The sequence below is a fragment of the Spea bombifrons genome, chromosome 1 (assembly GCF_027358695.1).
Source record: "Spea bombifrons isolate aSpeBom1 chromosome 1, aSpeBom1.2.pri, whole genome shotgun sequence".
Taxonomy (NCBI): Eukaryota; Metazoa; Chordata; class Amphibia; order Anura; family Pelobatidae; genus Spea; species Spea bombifrons.
The window spans coordinates 56194819-56212269 of record NC_071087.1 but is presented as its reverse complement, the minus strand read 5'-3'; the positions used below and the strand labels follow the sequence as shown (position 1 = coordinate 56212269).

Sequence of the window (17451 nt, the reverse complement as noted above, 5' to 3'; positions counted from 1 at the left end):
TACGGTGTTTGTAGGCTTCTACAGTACTGATGAGATTTTGCACCCTTGAGGCATCAATCAAATGGCTGCTCAGTCCATGGTAGTGACAGACGTTCGCAGTGCTCAGAAAAGGTTTATATATTTAAAAAGGGTTTCCTTTGGTGCTACTTATTAGCACGCAAAACACATTACCTATTATTTTGCATGGTTAAACAGCAGGCAATCTTCTCATGGCACAAAGAACAGGCCCAGTTCTACATGTTAATTGTCATTAAATGTCATTCGTACCTTGATATTTCTAATATCTACATGGTTTCTGCATTGAGTAACTATTTCCTTATTTTTTGTAAGACTTACCTTACAAGTTTTTTTATGGATTTAGTGGGACATGATTACTGTAATTACCGTTCATAGCATCTACATAAATTTTCTCATATTTCTGTGTTTTTTGGTTTTTTGGCTGTATTATTATTTGATTTTGTTTTAGATTCTGTTATAAACTGATCTTGCCAAATCAATTCTTTGTTTTGGTGCAGGCAACCGTTTGTTGTAAAAGTGGAAAGGTGTAGCATGTAGCGTCGTGTATTCAGCAGGGGGCCTTTCATCATTTAATTGGCACCTGGCCTTAAAGTGCCAGGGCTGATTTAAATCTCCAGCACAGCTCAGAATACTGCAATGCTATAATGTTATTTAAAACTATATATATAGTGTATGTGTATGTAAAGCAAGAGAGCTGACCCAGGAATTAATATTAACATAAAAAGTATTATAAAAAAGAGTCTTTCTTGGCCTGCCCCTTGATGGCTCCTGTTGAGCATGGGCAGGTGCCTAAAGGGTTTATGGAAATGGCAGGTCTTTTGGGTGCCATGTCAAGTCGTGTGGGTGCCATGACAAGTTTTGTGGATGTGCAATACCAAGTCATTTTTTTATACATGACCCATTTGGTTCATATTATTATTATTTATGAAGCTTCAAGTAAGGTGAAAAGCCATTTAACTCTCTAACAAACAAGCTGCAAATTAATCAGGTGGGTTTGTGTTATGTTTCAGTGAGTCAAAAAAAGGTTAGGAAGCAAATGGTTTCTTTTATGCCAAATCACTAACCAATTGTTTGCTTGCCAAATTCTCTCCTGACTACCCATATGCTCCCAATTCTTTCTCTTTGATCTTAAAATTAGGAGTAGCCGCCATAAAAAAGTTAATCATTACATCGAAGGGTTTAAAGACTTAAGAAACCTCCCATCAAATAACTTGTGTTTTGTATTCTTAAAAATGCCATTCATTACTCAAGAGTCTTGTTAGTTTTTGGGGGAGGAGATGAAAGATAAGCATGCACCTGATCCTGTAAAGCCATTCAGTTCTTTTTCTAGTAGTAAAAATAAAGGGAAACTGTATATGACCTCAGCACGAGCTCCAAGAAATTATATTACTGGAAAAGGCATTTATGATGTTTGATAAAATCAAGTTTTCAACTTATTTTTGTGTCTCGTATATATATAAAAAAAATGCAGCTTCCAAGATCAATACACAAGTTGGCTTAGTAATACATTTATCTAAATGGAACATCATTTTGTAGTCTGAGGAATAGGGTTTTTTGCTGAAATTATTCCATTGATGTAGTTTGTTTCAGGGTATGTACTCATCATTGCTTAACTGGCTGCACACGGGCAGTATGCTTGCTTAAATAAATTTTTCATGACTTATAGCTTGGCCCAAAAAATCATATTTGTTCTGTTATGATATATGACTGGAATAACAGTGTCCATTGCCTCAGCAAATGCTTCTCATCATCTCTCTGGATAGAAACATAAAATTTGACGGCAGATAAGAATCATTTAGCCCATCTTGTCTGCCCTTTTTTTCTTGATGTAGCGGCTCAAACCTTAATTAGACCTTGGTCTCATCTTAGCTTCAGGATAGCCATATACCATACATGTTTAAAAACCTCTACTGCTTGGAGGTTGTTCTACTACCTCTCAGAAAGATGATTCCATCTAAAGAAGATACATTTTAGGTCCCAGACTTCAGTCCAGTACACTAAAATTAAAATATACTTCTGTGTACCTTATAAACAAGATAGATTTTTGAGGACTTTAAGGTAAGCAAGCGGGGTGATGGGTTGTATGAAGAGAGGCATTAGTAGCAGAAAGATAGTGTACAGTTCTGGAGACCCCAAGTAGGCCATCTGGAGGTCTCCAGAAGGTTATTGACACATTGGAGAGAATTCAGAGGATGGCTACTAAAAAAAGTTAATGGCTCGCAGAATAAAAATGATCAGGAATGACAAAGGGATCCTACTATGTATAGCGTGGAGGAAAGAAGAGAGAAGGGAGATGTGAGACATTTAAATACTTAAAGGGATTTAACAAAGTATGGGAGGGAAGTTTATTTCAAAGGAAGGGAATGTTGGAACAAGACGCCATAGTCTAAAACTAGAAGGTCAGAGGTTTAGATGTAATGAAGTTTTACTTTACCAAGATGGTGTTAGATAAATGGAAAAGTCTCTCATCAGAAGTGGTAGAGGCTAATACAGTGAGGGAATTTAAACATGCATGGGATTAAACATAATGCTATCCTGAATCTTAGATAAGACTGAGGACTGAAGGTGTTTGCATCAGGAAAAATGTTATTCCTCCCTATTTAAGTTATTGCTCCCTATTTAAGTTATTACAATATTTAATATGTAAGTTTTACTACTTTTTTTGCAAAATACATTACCAACGCTGAGGTTTTCCTGGATGAAAATATACCTCAGATGCGGCCAATGAATTCTGACTAAAAGGGTGTGGGAAGGTTTACATGCTTATTTGACATATGCTATTAAAAATAACATTTAATGATGGGGGCATTATTGACTTGATTTTTGGATTAATTAAATAGGGTGTGTGTGTGTATAAAGTGATCCTGACTCAAAGTTTGAAAAGTGGTTTTCTCACCATAGCAACCAATGAAATGGAAGGGTGCAGCAGAATCACTTTGTGCTTCTTTTTCATGTCATCTACTCATTGATCAATTGTAATAAATATTTCACATAACTTAGTCTTTCTGGTATCTAACTTGATTTCAAATTTTCTTCCTTAGGTGAGGACGCTTTTTGTCAGCGGATTGCCTTTAGATATCAAACCTCGGGAACTCTATTTATTATTCAGGCCATTTAAGGTATTGTATTTCTCATTAAAATAAAATCAAGAGTGCCTGGCAAATGAAAATGTAAATAAATCGTTTATTTTTTTATTGCTTAAGAAAATGTTAAGGATTTCCTAACTCTTTACGTAGTGTCAAATAGTTCACATTTCTGGATTTGGAATTCTGTCTTAAGGTTTCAAAAGTTAAGTTTTTTTGTGCTTTTTTTCAACTCTGTAAACATATTTTCACATATTTTGAGAATCAAAAACAGAACACAAGTTCAAGTTCAACCTTTATTTGATTCTGAAAATCACAGCACATAAATTTTAATGAAAGCAAATTTGCCTTCAACAAAAAACTAATTCCTGAGTATGAGTATGCTCATAAAAAGCTATCGCTTAACTGTGTATGAAGAATGTGAAACGGCAGCGGGGACCGATACTGATGACTTCCCGTTATTATTGAAAAAAATAAATATTTAAAGATAAATATCTTCTACTTTGCCCCTGTTACACCTGTAAAAAAGTTTTATTATTTGTCAAATTTTATGATGACAGTGGCTGCATAAAAGTGGTAGTATGACCTCTGTGAAATTGATTACCGGTACGTTTTTTTAATAATAGAAATCTGTGGGCCGGTTATGGACTGGGGTAGTGTTCTTAAGCCTATAGATTTCATATACTTAATTTAAAAAATGAGCGCTTGCTAACATTTGCTTGTAAATGGAAATGATACATACACACAATTAAAGGCATATTGAGGTGTTTACTGACTTTTTTTTTTTAGAAGGAAGGGGTTGCATTGATGAATCACAAAATGTAGAAGACACCCACTAGTAATGGCTAATAGACTTTTGCACATGGACCAAAAACTATTTATTTCCTGCCCTTTTGGTCCCGACGAAATTCAGATGGCATACACTGTCTCTCTCACATGCTCTACCTTCTCCACCAACCTCTTTCATGTCTCCATCTCCTTTTACACAGCTTTTCTTCTTCTTGTCTTGGCTCTTCTTGTTTTTTGATTCTTCTGTTTTTTTCTTGGTCCACTTCTCATTATCGGCTGTGTTATACAGACGGATGCGCAAAATGGAGGAACCTCTGCGCACATCCTGTCCCCCAACTGGAGGAATTGGGAAAACTTAAGCCTTTTTGATTAAGCGTTTCCGCACCTCTCTTTCTCTGCAAATCCGTCTGCGTTATTCTGGTCTCTTGGAGTACTTCCACGAAGGGGTCTAGTCACGACTCACACCACGGGGAGCCGACCAAGACAGAAGACAGAATCCGAATGCACAAGTCTTATGATTAATAGAACTTTTATTAGTGATATCTAAGGCTAACATAGTATAACATAGTATAAAATCTAACATATTGTAGCCTTAGACATTACTAATAAAAGTTATGTTTTATTAATCATTATTAATCATTATTAAGGACAGCCTTTTTTGTTCTGTGATTCATCTGAATTATAGGGGTTATTGTCTGTTCTTTGGATGCTCACCAACAAATGGGGTTCTGTTGAGTATTCGCTCTAGTTTTTTGTATTATTTCATAAGGGTAAAACTGACTTTAAAATTTTTGTTTGGATTTATGTGCTAAGTGATAAATGTAATGTTTGAGTGGGTACTCTAAATGAGAAAGATGAAAATTACTGTTGAAGATAGACATAGTGAACATTCTGAATCCTTAAGGGTTATCCTTAAGGGGTTAACAAACAAATGTTTAACATATTCTTTATACTTGACATGATAACTGTAGGAATTAAAAAAGATATATGGAATATGGAATGTGAGCAAAACAGCTGTGGAAATTATTTTGTGTCCTGAACGCTCACAGCTTAAGATATTGAAGGGTTTATAGACTACCACATATGACCGTCTTCTTCCATGTTCACCATACACTCATGCGCTTGTAGGCTGTTGGGATGTCGCTTTGCCAGCTCTGAGGTCACAGAAACACTCAGCAGTCTCTGTGCACATCTGGTGTTTCCAACACAGCTGTTGAACAGGGAGAATAACCATATTTAATTTGGTATTCTTGGAACACAAGCAGCTGCGTTCCCCTTTTAGCTGTGTCTGCTCTGCTACTGTATGTTACCTTTAAACAATGTAATTACTATTATTCTTTATGCTAACAAATTCGGCAACGCTGTGCAATTTAACTATGGGGTGGTTGACAAATACACAACAAATATGAGTTGAGAACGCTGCCTGTGAATTTACCATTTAGCCTTATGCGCTTTCATAGAGAGTTCCTGGCAAGAGTGGTGGGCTCAAGAGGGTCCCACTTGTGAGCTTCCAATCTAAAAGAGGAATTTATCAATTTTAAGTTGCGTGTGGCATGGTCATGTGAACTTTCCTAAAAAGATGATGGGTACACAAGGGGTACTGGAAGTAATTAGTAGTATCTAATACATTTTTTACTTTTATTTTCAGAGATTTGTTTTGATGATGCATTATTTATATCATTTAAAATTTTAATTATTATTTTATTACTTACATCATTTAGATTATCCACTCACTTCTTTTGTATGATTAAAAGGGATTTCCCCATAATGACATGCCCAAAGCTTGATGTAATGTTCTTATTTTTTCATTTTAGGGCTATGAGGGTTCTCTAATAAAACTCACATCAAAGCAGGTAAGACCACTTGTAATTTTCTTGTATTGTAGTCATTGTAGTAGGGTTTTCGCTACTCGCTCATTGGTTGAAAAGTATGCAAGAAATAATGTACCCATGCTCATGCCAATTAAAGGGGGAAACATGTCTCTTAATTTGGGAGGTGCAAAGGTTTCCAAACAAATCATATCCCACTCGGTAGAAATGAAAAAAAACAACTTAATTAGAAAAAAAAGTAATATTTACATTTTAGATAAAATTATTAAAATGCTGACAGGGCGTGTCTAATGTACGGTTAAACCAATGCAATTTGTTTTTCACTCAAAGGCATTGGCCTTTAATAATGAATAGTAAAGTGAAAGAGTTGAAACGCGTGGTATTATTCTACACAGGGGATGTTGCTTATTTCTGGTATAGATATAATGGGGGGATTTAAACTTTTAAGTCACTTTTCATCAATACAGTTCCAATCTATAGGTAAAATGTTACCCCCGTTTCATTTTTCAGGTGCACTTTAAGAAGTTACACCACTAGACTATGACGTTAAAAATTATCTATTGACCAGTGTAATCTTTTTTTTTTCACATTTTTGTTTGTAAATAGCATGATGAAACAAATGAAAAGCATGTGTAGACCCCTTCCCAGATGTTAGGACTTAGAAATATTGCCTAACTTTGTATAGATCACGTCATTCCATATGTCGGTCAATAAGGGATAGACCTTCCTTGTAAGACAGAATTCCAATCTCCCCCCCCGCAGTGATAAACCAATGGCTTCATTCCAAAGCTGGCAATATGTGTACCGCACGTAGAATTTGCGTGTAAGAAAAGAATTTAAATTGTTGTGAAAGTTATGAGTCTGTCCATGGAGTGGTTCACAAAAAATAAAAATTGAATGAAGGTGAAAAGGGACAGATTTCCAAAGGCTACAGACCTATATACATTACCTATAGGAAAGATGTGTTTGTTAGCTCTACATGAGAGCTGCAATCGAGGCCTTTGCTGCAACAGCACAGACCTCCATTCATATATACAGCTCCCTGGGCCGGCCAGGGGAGATCAGTGGATCACCCTAACCCTAAATGCCTGCAAAAGTGGGACAAGCAGCAGGTATTCTGTAACACCAATCAACTTTGTTATTAAAATGATCACAAACAGGTCACATCTGACACGTTTTACGCACAACGCTCTTAAGTGACCCTAAATAGGCCACAAAAATTGTTCTTTTACCGACTCAGCAGCTGCTTACTGGCTCTCACCAGGCAACATACCGTATATGTGGTATTTCTTTAAGTGCATTTATTACAAAATTAATTATGAGTAGTGTTACCTGGAACATGAGTTAATAAACTAGTCCTGGTTCTTAGAATAGCCTTTGTAGACGTTGTATATCTTTTTATTAAGCGTCAGGAAAATATGTGTCTAAGCAAACTAACTATGTCTGTGTACAGAGAAATCACAGTCTGTCTCAATGTCTGGACTGGAAAGCCATAGAAAAAAAAACGCAAGCCGCTCTTATATTGTGTCCTTGCCTGTGTGCTCATGGCCATCATACCGATGTCAGTTCGCAGAAATAAATTGTGGGTATTGAAAGATCGACTTGTCATATTGTTGGCGTGCAAAGTCGGTTCATATGTTCTTTCTTTTCGCTCCATGAGTACAGATACTGGACTTGATAAAACACATTTTCAGACTGAGCTAAAAAACATATGCAGCACAATCGTGCCTTTATACAAACTGCCAGGCCTTTGAATCAGAGCAGTGCAGATAACAGTGTCAACCATAAAACAGAATGCACCGGGGAGGGAGCATAATTCTAATTTAGGGATCTAGCGGAATCAATACTTTCTAGATTTTAGCTTGAGCCAAGTTTCCGATCTGTGAGTCATGTCAACGTTTTGACCTCTTTCCTTGATTCCCTAGAACAGCCAGACGGCAAACCATTTATTGCGCCTTATTCCCATCCGTGTTCGCTTTGAGTCGCAGCAGTACTTTTTAACCCAGCCTAGCTGAGTGATGACAACAGCCCTGATGTAATAATATACTGTAATTGAAAAATGAGAAATAAAATTCAATTAAACCGATAAGGTTAAAAATATGTTTCCTACCGGAGTTAAGTTAGGTTCAAGCAGCCCATAGTTCTCATCTGTCTACCTAATTTGTAGGCCATTGTTTAACAGCAGACCCACATCATCCAGCGCTCCTCATGTTTTGTTATTTTGAATGGATTATAACGTTATGTTTTCTTGATTCACAGCCTGTGGGTTTTGTCAGTTTTGACAGCCGATCAGAAGCAGAAGCGGCCAAGAACGCATTAAACGTAAGTTACCATGAGATAATAGTAGATGCTATGTATATGTACAGACAGATAACATATGCACAATGTTTTAAATACTAGATGCATTTGCTGTGTTGTTGACAGCTGAAGGCCTACTCCAAAAAAGATTCATTTTCCTTCCCAGATATATTTGCACCCCTTACTCCATGTTTTGGGTAGCTAGAGAGGGCTGGGCCCTGTCTCTGTCCATTTTTTGGGTCTGCCAGGCATACCATTTCTCTAAAAGTGTATATAGTACATATTGAGCGCTTTTTGGCAAATGTTTTGAGGTACTTTATTACTAGAGTATTTGTCCCCCCCATCTGAATTTTGCCGGTCCTTCTTTGACTCCAAACCCACCTCAATTCTTAGAATATAACACATTATGGATCAAAATCATCATGTTTTTCAAAGACTGGTTGTTTCTTTTTTCTATGCATGTTTTTCAAAGAAAAGAAAATCTACAGGTTTTATAGCATGCTTGTCTTGCTGTGCTTTCAACATCATAATGAAAAAAGTACAAATATTTTTTTTTACTTGCATGGTGAGGGCTAGAGGAGGCTAATGCTTTGATGATAGGAAGGAGACAACACAAGGTTCCACTATCTTCATCGTGGGAGTCCTGCTGGCTACCACCACTTCAGTCGTCGAAGAACATTAAGCATCTAATAGACTTATTCAGCGATGCACATAACACAGGCCAATATATTGAGATTAGTTTCACATATTAATATCTAATCAGCTAAGAAATTGTGTGTATCAGGCTTGCCCAAAAATATGTATTTTTTTTAACCTTTAAAAAAAATAGTATTTCCCTTGCTTTTTGCCCCTCTTAGCGTGACAGTGCTCCCCCGGTTCTTTCAAATTATTCCAAATTTAGTTTGGAACGTTTATGAAATGCTTGGCACCTAACAAGCATTCCATTAAAAACTAGCAATATTACTGTAGTATGTTGTTTAGCTTTTCGGTGTAGAAGTGTCTCAACAGCCAGCATTGATTTCTGATTAGATAAAAAAAATTAAATTCTTTGCAAATGTGAAATTTTTTACATCTTTCCATTAACATTTTCTCAATGTGCTCAATTTTGGCTGTTTTGTTGTTATATCCATCTGCCATTCTAAGCATTATTTGCAATCTTTGCAGACCATAGGAAGGCACATACTTTTAGGATCTGCATTTAAAGGGCTAGTAAACTTTGAAAATGTATTGGCTGGGGAGATAACACCAGGGGAGGAAATAAACGGATATGCTCGTTTTGCCACATTATTTCCCTTGCGTTAAATAATCCATTACTTTCTCCATAAAAACGACACTGTTTGACAAACCTGTACCTCTTTTTTATATGTGCAAACTTATGACCCCACCATAGGAACACGCATTTACAGTTTATTCACATGAGACAGTAAATGCTGCGCTGGTTTTTATTATGTGTCCTGATGTTTGTGAGCGTTATTGCCCATTTTTGAATTCTGATATGCAGTCTTATTAAGAGGACAATAACTCAAGTTTAAAGTGAGAAGGTGGCTTCTTTAAAGCCTCATGGAAAACAAAAATGTATGCTAGAGGGATGCATTAAAAACGGTTCAAAGTAGATCTGAACATTACTTTGTGCATAGGTTTGTGAGCACATCATTAAGAAATGTTTACTGTTTGTGGTGTTTATTACATGTGACTTTTTATATATTTGAAATATATCTGATAAAAAGCGCGTTCTAGATTCTAGATGTCATGCAAAAAGGGGCATAAAATATGTCCCTTGGTTTGAAGGCTTTCACCTCCACATAGCTGTTTCAGTATTGTTTGATCCCATCTGGGAACAACAGGAGCAGCCCATCTGAAAATGGCAGTAAGCCTCAGATTCTGTCTGCGTGACACCATACAAAGGACAGCAAGCAACGTAAACTTAGGCCGACATGTGCATGTAACTTAGGTTTCTTTTCTGACCCTGTATGCCTGTGCTGGGAGAGAACAGAATGTGTTAACATCTTCCTTAGTATGTTTATCTGATTGTACTACAAACACTGGCTCCATAGTCTGCCAGGCCTGGGAGAGATGGTTAAAGGAAGGCATTTGGAAGGAATGCTGTTTTACAAACATCTTGTACCTGTCTCTTCTCAACATATCAGCAGACCTCCCTTTTACATTGACTCAGACTTTGCTTCAGTTTTATCACTTGCTATCTCTTGTTAATGGAGAATTGAATCAAGTGCAAGCGGTCATCAGAGACAAACTTCCTGGAAATCATATGAAGTATATCAAGTTGAAAGAGACAGCCATCATGTGCATTTTAATGAGTATCCTTTAAAATTACAATTTTCTCCCTGTCTCAAATGCATGAAGCAATTCTACAGAAACTCCCCTTGTGCGTTTGCCTCTTTTCCTGATACCCCAGCTTTTAGGAGATGTTTGCTTGCTTGACAATGTGCTCTACAATCACAATGAGACCCCCTGTCACCATTGGTTTCAAGCATTTTTCAGCCACTGATTGGCTGATTCAAGGATAGTGAAACATAGATTAAAAACCCTTTGGACCATCTAGTCTGCCCATTTTCCCTTTTGTAAAAGCCCAATGCACTAGGCTACCTGGAACATCAGGCACATACCCAGCAAGCTGATATTGCCAGACTGGGGGACAAAGTGGACCTAAAAATGTACAGTAACCTTGGGTTTGAAGTTCAGGTTTGCCTGGACAGACTCTATTGTAAGAAGGACTATGTAAATTGTTGGCACCATATAAAAAAATAGATAATAATAATCAAAAGAACATAAAAAGGAATTTTAACAACATCCTTTGATGGTGGCCGTTTGTCCAATGAGGTCCCTAATCAGATGCTTAATGCTTAAATGGCGGGACCTCTTCTGAAAACTATTTTCTAGAGAGCCTCCCCTGCAGTGTCTTGACTTAAGCCTTAATCATATCATTAAGAGCACTTTTTGCTCTTTTTTTATCATTATCATAAAAAAAGAGCAAAAGGTTCAGTTAATATACATATTTTATAATTTGCTTTTACTGTAGGGACAAGAAGTCCTTAGTGGGCGGCCTTGAATTATATGAGTGGTACTCATTCTGTCAACCTTGGAGAGAAGAAAGGCAGAGTTTTTCCTGTCAGGGACAAAGCCCATGACCTTCACGGCTCATAGTATATTAACCAGTTGTGCTATCTGACTGGTTGTATGCTACTGAGTTAATTGCTCAACTTTCTGCTACTTAGAAATAAAACATTAGAAATGTAAAAGAAGGCCTATTCTCGTATAATCTATGTACTTTATAGTACAGAATGTTTTATTCAAGTTTCCATGGTAAATGATGTTAGAAATGTCTGCCATAGGACTAAAACCGTTTATAAATAAATTATTTTGGAAAATACCATCGAGGTCGGTTGATCTCTGAGTCATCATGCATTTTAGCATCTGGTTATTTGCCAGTTTTGATTTGCCATCTTATTTCCTTTCCACATTATATTCTATCATTCCAAGCTGAATGCATCATGTCTAATTTTGAATCTTGACCTGAAAAAAAGGTTAGAATCTGAAAAAGACATTTTACAAGCCAAGAATTGCTAGAGTTTGTATATAACACTTCTTGTAGGAAATAGAAATATTGTCCTTTAAACCTGCCAGTGACTGTTCTGGGTCTAAGAAGTGTATAGCGCAAGGAAAATATTTATTATATCTAGAGGGATACTGTCTCCCATCAGCGCTGATGCCGTTGGCTTACAGAATGGCTCCATCTCTCAATCCTGCCTGTATAAACAGGAAGCCCCTCTCCACAGTCCAGATTAACAGACACTGGAAGGCCCCAAACCATTAATCACTTCTTAAATAAATTCTGCCATTACAGTCTTTTGATGGATATATAAATAAAACAAATATCCTGACATCCACAGTGTTTAAAGGGACTGTTCCAGTTCGACAAAATATAAACTGAGCCCCCTTGCATGTTATTTAATCTTGTATACAAGGTTTGACATTAATTATTTTTCTTATTTTAAGACACTTTACCGTTTCCGTGGCAACAACCAATCGGTGCCTCCCATTTGTGTCACATGACAATTAATCATTCCCTGAAAATAGTAAATGAGGCAATAAGTTTACATGAATTATACAAAGCATTATTTTTTTTTTACCTAGATATGGTTTTTCTAACACTGCATTTAGTAAAAAAAATGTGATCGCATTATCCATACCTCCAAACCCCAGATCATGACTGATTGTGAAACAAAACAGCCATACAGAGGAACAAGAAGGATTTTTTTCCCTCAATTTATGCTCTTTCTGTGGCTTATTGTGGCTTTTGAGACTGCAGAACACCGATACATTCTGAGCTATTGAGAGACATCAGGTGAGGGAAGATTTATTTCCCATAGAGGGACAGTTCCTCAAAAAAAGGACATTTGGGAGGGATGCATAACCGGAGATGTTTGTTGCTTTATCTTCTACTTAAAAAAAAATACAAACAGGGATATTACATACCCTGTATCTTGCAAGATCTGTCTAAGAAGCCAATTCTTGTTTTCTGTAGCCCCTCTTTTTGTACACTTGATAGAATATTAGATTGACTATATTTCAATTTAAGCGGTGAGAACAAATATTGCAGATCCCTCATACTTTGGAATATAATTTCTGTTTCTATTTAATTCTGATACATTCATGTTTTACGTAATAACATAGCAAGTCCACCACACCCAATAAATTAACACATAGACATAGGCCAAAGCATTACATAAAACAACTTATCTAACAATTTCCTATTTAGTAGCAGCAGAGATGACCATCAGCCAAGGGTTTAGCTTGTAGGTCACAATAAACCTTAAATATTAGTCCCAATTTGTTCTAAAGTCTCTTGTTTTCCATATTGTGAAGTTTGCACAGCCTACTGCTACACAATATGAAAAGAAAGGTTTTGCGAAAATAATGGAGTGGTAAATTTAAATGGATTTATACAAGTACATATTGTTAGCAATTTAAACGTGTTTATATTTCTTAGAAGTCCACGTTTGTTGTTGATTGCTCCAGTTACTCTAGATTCTGAAGTATTCCAAAATATGTGGCAATGTGTATTTTAATGGTTTCACGTTCATAATAAGGTAACATTTCCTTTAAATTAAGAAGGGTATATCTGCCCCTCTCTCCTCCCATGATGTCTTTATTTTCAGAAGCTCAGAATGTTTGCCGAGTGTGAATGTATCCCAGTCTTCTGAATGTATAGAGACATGAAAAATGTGTAAAAATTCTGTAAATATAGTACCTTATTCCAGGGTTTGACAAATCCCAGGCGCCAGGTCGCCATGGCGACTGAGCGATTTTCCCTGTCGCCTAGGTGTTTGTCAGCCTGTTAAATCCCTAAAAATGCCCCCACGTCGCCACAATCGATTATGTGATCACTCCCACGGAGTGATTCTGTAGGCTGAAACCGCGATTGCAGGAAAACCTGCAATCTCGTTTTCAGCTGCCACAGGCAGCTTCAGGGAAGGGGGTTGTATGTTGATTGGGTACCTGACACAACACCCCCTGCTGCCTGATCGCTCCCTGAGAACGACAGTGCAGCGTCAACCCCTTCAATGCCGTTTTGTACGGGGCTCTGCTGTTGGTGGTCTGCCTGGAAGCCCAGGCAGACCAGCAACAGCAAAAACGAGCCCCCACAAGCCCTTTGATGACTCCTGTAGGCATGGAAGCCTACAGGAGTCATCAAAGAGACTCCTCCCTGCAGTGGCTGGTCTATAGACCAGCAATTGCGTCCCATCAGCTTCAGGTAGAGGGTTCTTTGGTCTCCACATGTGGAGACCAGCCCCAACCCTCCCCTGCTGCCTGATCGCTCCATGAGAGCAACAGTGCAGCATTAACCCCTTCAATGCCACAACTGTGTATGACACATTTGTGGCATTGCAGGGGTTAACAAGCTTGTGGGGACTAAATATCAGTCAATGCTGTGCTCTTATGGAACATCCGCATTGAAAGAGTTAAAAAAAAAATTATCTAAAAAACAAACAAAAAAAAAGTCCAGGGAGCTTCCGGGTCAAATGCTGTGAGTTTAGTAAGTGGGGTATTGATGATCAGATCACTCCTGACCAACTGTTAGTTTAGCTCCTAACTTTTTTAGCTGGCGCCTAGATTCACAACAAATTTGTCAAGCCCTGCCTTATTCTTTTTCTAAATACCATATACACAGGTACAGTATATATATACATAAATAAACAGACTCTAGCTAGATACACCCCAGCTATTATGAACTGCATAAGCGTCTTGCTTATTCCTATACATTTAATTTAGAAAAATGCTCCAAAATCTGAGGTCACAGGATCTGAAATTGAACTAATGCCTGACACCACAAATAAAAGGAAACATCCTGTAGCCCAGACACTGCTCATTGTCTTAGAATTCGGCTGATCAAGCCATAAGTAAAGTTTGCTATACGGGGAATGACAATGTTAACCTCAAACAGTGTCCTCCTTACATCCTCCGCTTGCTCTGCTTTATTGAACAGTCCTAATAAATTCTACATGAATCAAACCAACTGTGTTAAAAACAAAGACAGACAGACCTGCTTTGATGATACAGTACCAGTATGACGTCTACGCTTGTTGTTCTCATATTATACACTCCTGAACCCATAACATTCTCAGGAGTTCCGTACTGGATCTGCTCTATGTCAGCATTATCTGATTCAAATGATTGATGTTTACATATTCCTTTGTGTATTGTAACTGCAGATGAACATGGTAGATTGTGACAGAAGTCTTGTGCAATAGCTATTTAACGCTTCTGGGCTTAACACTACACAGTGTCTGTCAATAAAAGAATAGCTGAAAAGCTTAATTATTATTTTTGTGTATTTTCTTGCTATTGTTGCCATAGTAACCATGGATTTGCCTGTTCAGGGATGATCCTCAAACCACCAGGAGGCCAAATCATTCCTTTTCACCACTATGACATCATTGCTACCAGTAGGACTCTCTCTAGTTTACCTGAACTATACTGAGAGGGCTAGTTTGTCTTACTTGTGACAAAATATACTACTAGTACTAATATACTACTAGTTTTACAGATTTTTCTGTTGCCATCTGGCACTAAGTTACTGGGGGGTAAATATATACCGATTTCATGTAAATGAATGTAGCCCAGGAGAAGTTTCCATGTACCTTTTGGTGGAGCCATTGTGAGTAGCCACAGAAGATCCTTGAACGTTTATAGTGTGGATTTATTTAAAAAAGTAAGAAAGAAAAAAAAAAACGTGTCTTTCCCATACATCTTTGTCCAAAATGAAGTTTCTAGACCTGATAGATGACTATGATTTATAACACACAGCTGACTTATCACTGGTAACCTTATGACCGCTCCACTATAATTCCACCCCACTAAAACTACAAAATCGTATTATCTCTTCCATTTCTGGATATGTGCTGGGAAGTATGTAATCAATTTAAAATATGACTTTTTTTTATATATATGTGTGTACCTGGCTCATGTAGCATCCACATTGGGTAGACTCATTTGGCACATTCATATTTTTGCTAAGAAATGACTTAAAAAATACATTTTTTGAATTATTAATAGTATGCAGATCCAGCGTTACGTTATTACCGTATTTTGGTGCTGGGAGGGCTCTGCATTGAACATTTTTTTACGATGTCCTGTATCCACATGGTATTTACAAATGGTTTAATTAGGTGTTTTAATGGTTGATTTACCGTAAAACTTCACCATGTTAATAAAAAGCAAATATAACAATGTAATTAGTGAATTAAAGGAAAACAGAAGTTCCTTATGATTTAGACTTATCCTTTTGTTACCTGTGTGGGAGCATGCATTGGAGAAATTGAAATTTAACCTTACTGCATCTTGTTTTTCTAAGAATTCCAAAAATACGGTAAGGTTTTTTGGAGTTTACACGTTTTTATGCTTGGGTGCTGTCAAACATAGTTTATGACACAAAGGTAAACCAAATAGCGTAACCGACAAGTAAAAAAAATTACATTTGGGGGGTTTAACAGTTTACAGTGACCTAGGGGTTGATTTTGTCAAAGGAAAGATGACATGCCACCCAGTGTACAGTCATCACCAGTGTTGAAAGCTTAGGTCCTCTGCTTGCTTAAAGATATCCCATTCTCTGTAAATTCTGATACATCTTGATGATCTTGGGGAGGACTGACAGCATTAAAGCCGTGGGGCAATTCTAGCCAGGTGGTCTAGTGGTAAGGCACATTTAGAAGACAGCATGTCCAGTGTGTACTGAATCACCGAAAGGGAACGCATACATGTATATGGGGAAACAGAAAATGGCTAGTAACACAAAGTATTTTTCAAACAGACAGAGGGAGACATGGTTATCCCATGAAAGGAAACACTTGAGAGACACTCGATGTTGTTTTCCTAGCTGTACATAAAGAGTGCTGTTTATTGTGGATTACCAAATGATTTGACATGTCCTGTATTAGAACGGAATTTTGAAATATAAAAAAAACACATTTTTTTCTTATCATTTTGTAGCATGCTTAAGTATTTCATAATGGTTGTTTTTCTTAAACCAGATGTCAGTATATTTTTAGACTTATTTGAGATCCTAGCTTTACCATGATTTCTTCAGTGTGACCTTTCACAAGGAGACCATCATGATCAGTTATTTTGGTACATCTATCGTTGTCGAAGTATTTTATTTTGAGAGAAAGCCTTTATATGAATATTCAAACCATCTGACAGCTCCCATAACCAACACGTTTTACCATACCTTGGAACTTTGTAAATAAACTGACCCTGAGACTCTCTGAAATATTAACCCTTTAATAGCCCATTGTGAAGAGACCATGTAGTGACTCCCCAAATCGGGAGTCTTATCAGTGTAGAATAGGAAGTAGTCAGCACCAGACTGTGTGACCCTGAGAATCTGCCCCTTCACCCTGAGACTGAGATCCAGGCAAAAACCATGAGACTCGGGGGCAAACCCTGAAAGTTTCCAAGTATGCATATTACTGACAGTTATGTCCACAATATGCAGAGTTGTCTTAGTGGGTTGTTACTTCATGGGGGTTTTTTTTCTTCTACTTATATATAAAGATGCTGTAGGCTGTAGCGTTTCTAGCCGAGGCCTAGGGCAGCAGTGCCAGGGGCAGCAACCCCTTTGCCACATAACTAGGGACAGATCATCCAGTTTGATGATCAGACTCCCTTGAATGCAGCTGCTTCATTTTGGATATCAGGAATCTTCCTTGTAACTGGTCCATGGTCCATAGCATGGAGCACTGTGCCTATTGGGTACAGCCTCCACAGTGAGCTTACTCCATGCTGCACAGCCTTCAAATGCAACGTCTACATATGGCATCATATTCCGGTGCTCAGCATGGGGTTAGTTCACTATGTAGTCAGCCCTAGGCTGCTCACACACTGAAAGAGCAGCCTCAGTATCAACGCAGAGTCAC

The 17451-nt window shown here is 37.5% G+C and overlaps 1 protein-coding gene across 3 annotated transcripts in view; it reads left to right on the top strand.

Moving 5' to 3' along the window:
- RBPMS (RNA binding protein, mRNA processing factor) overlaps window positions 1-17451 on the top strand; it is an 84348-nt gene that overhangs the window by 31709 nt on the left and 35188 nt on the right. For all 3 annotated transcript variants that reach the window (XR_008353902.1, XR_008353901.1, XM_053461691.1), the window contains exons 2-4: window positions 3060-3137; window positions 5705-5743; window positions 7979-8041. Coding sequence is in view for 1 of the 3 variants with exons in the window: in XM_053461691.1 (XP_053317666.1) it covers window positions 3060-3137; window positions 5705-5743; window positions 7979-8041 (180 nt within the window). In the remaining 2 variants the exon portion in view is untranslated. The remainder of the gene's footprint in view (window positions 1-3059; window positions 3138-5704; window positions 5744-7978; window positions 8042-17451) is intronic.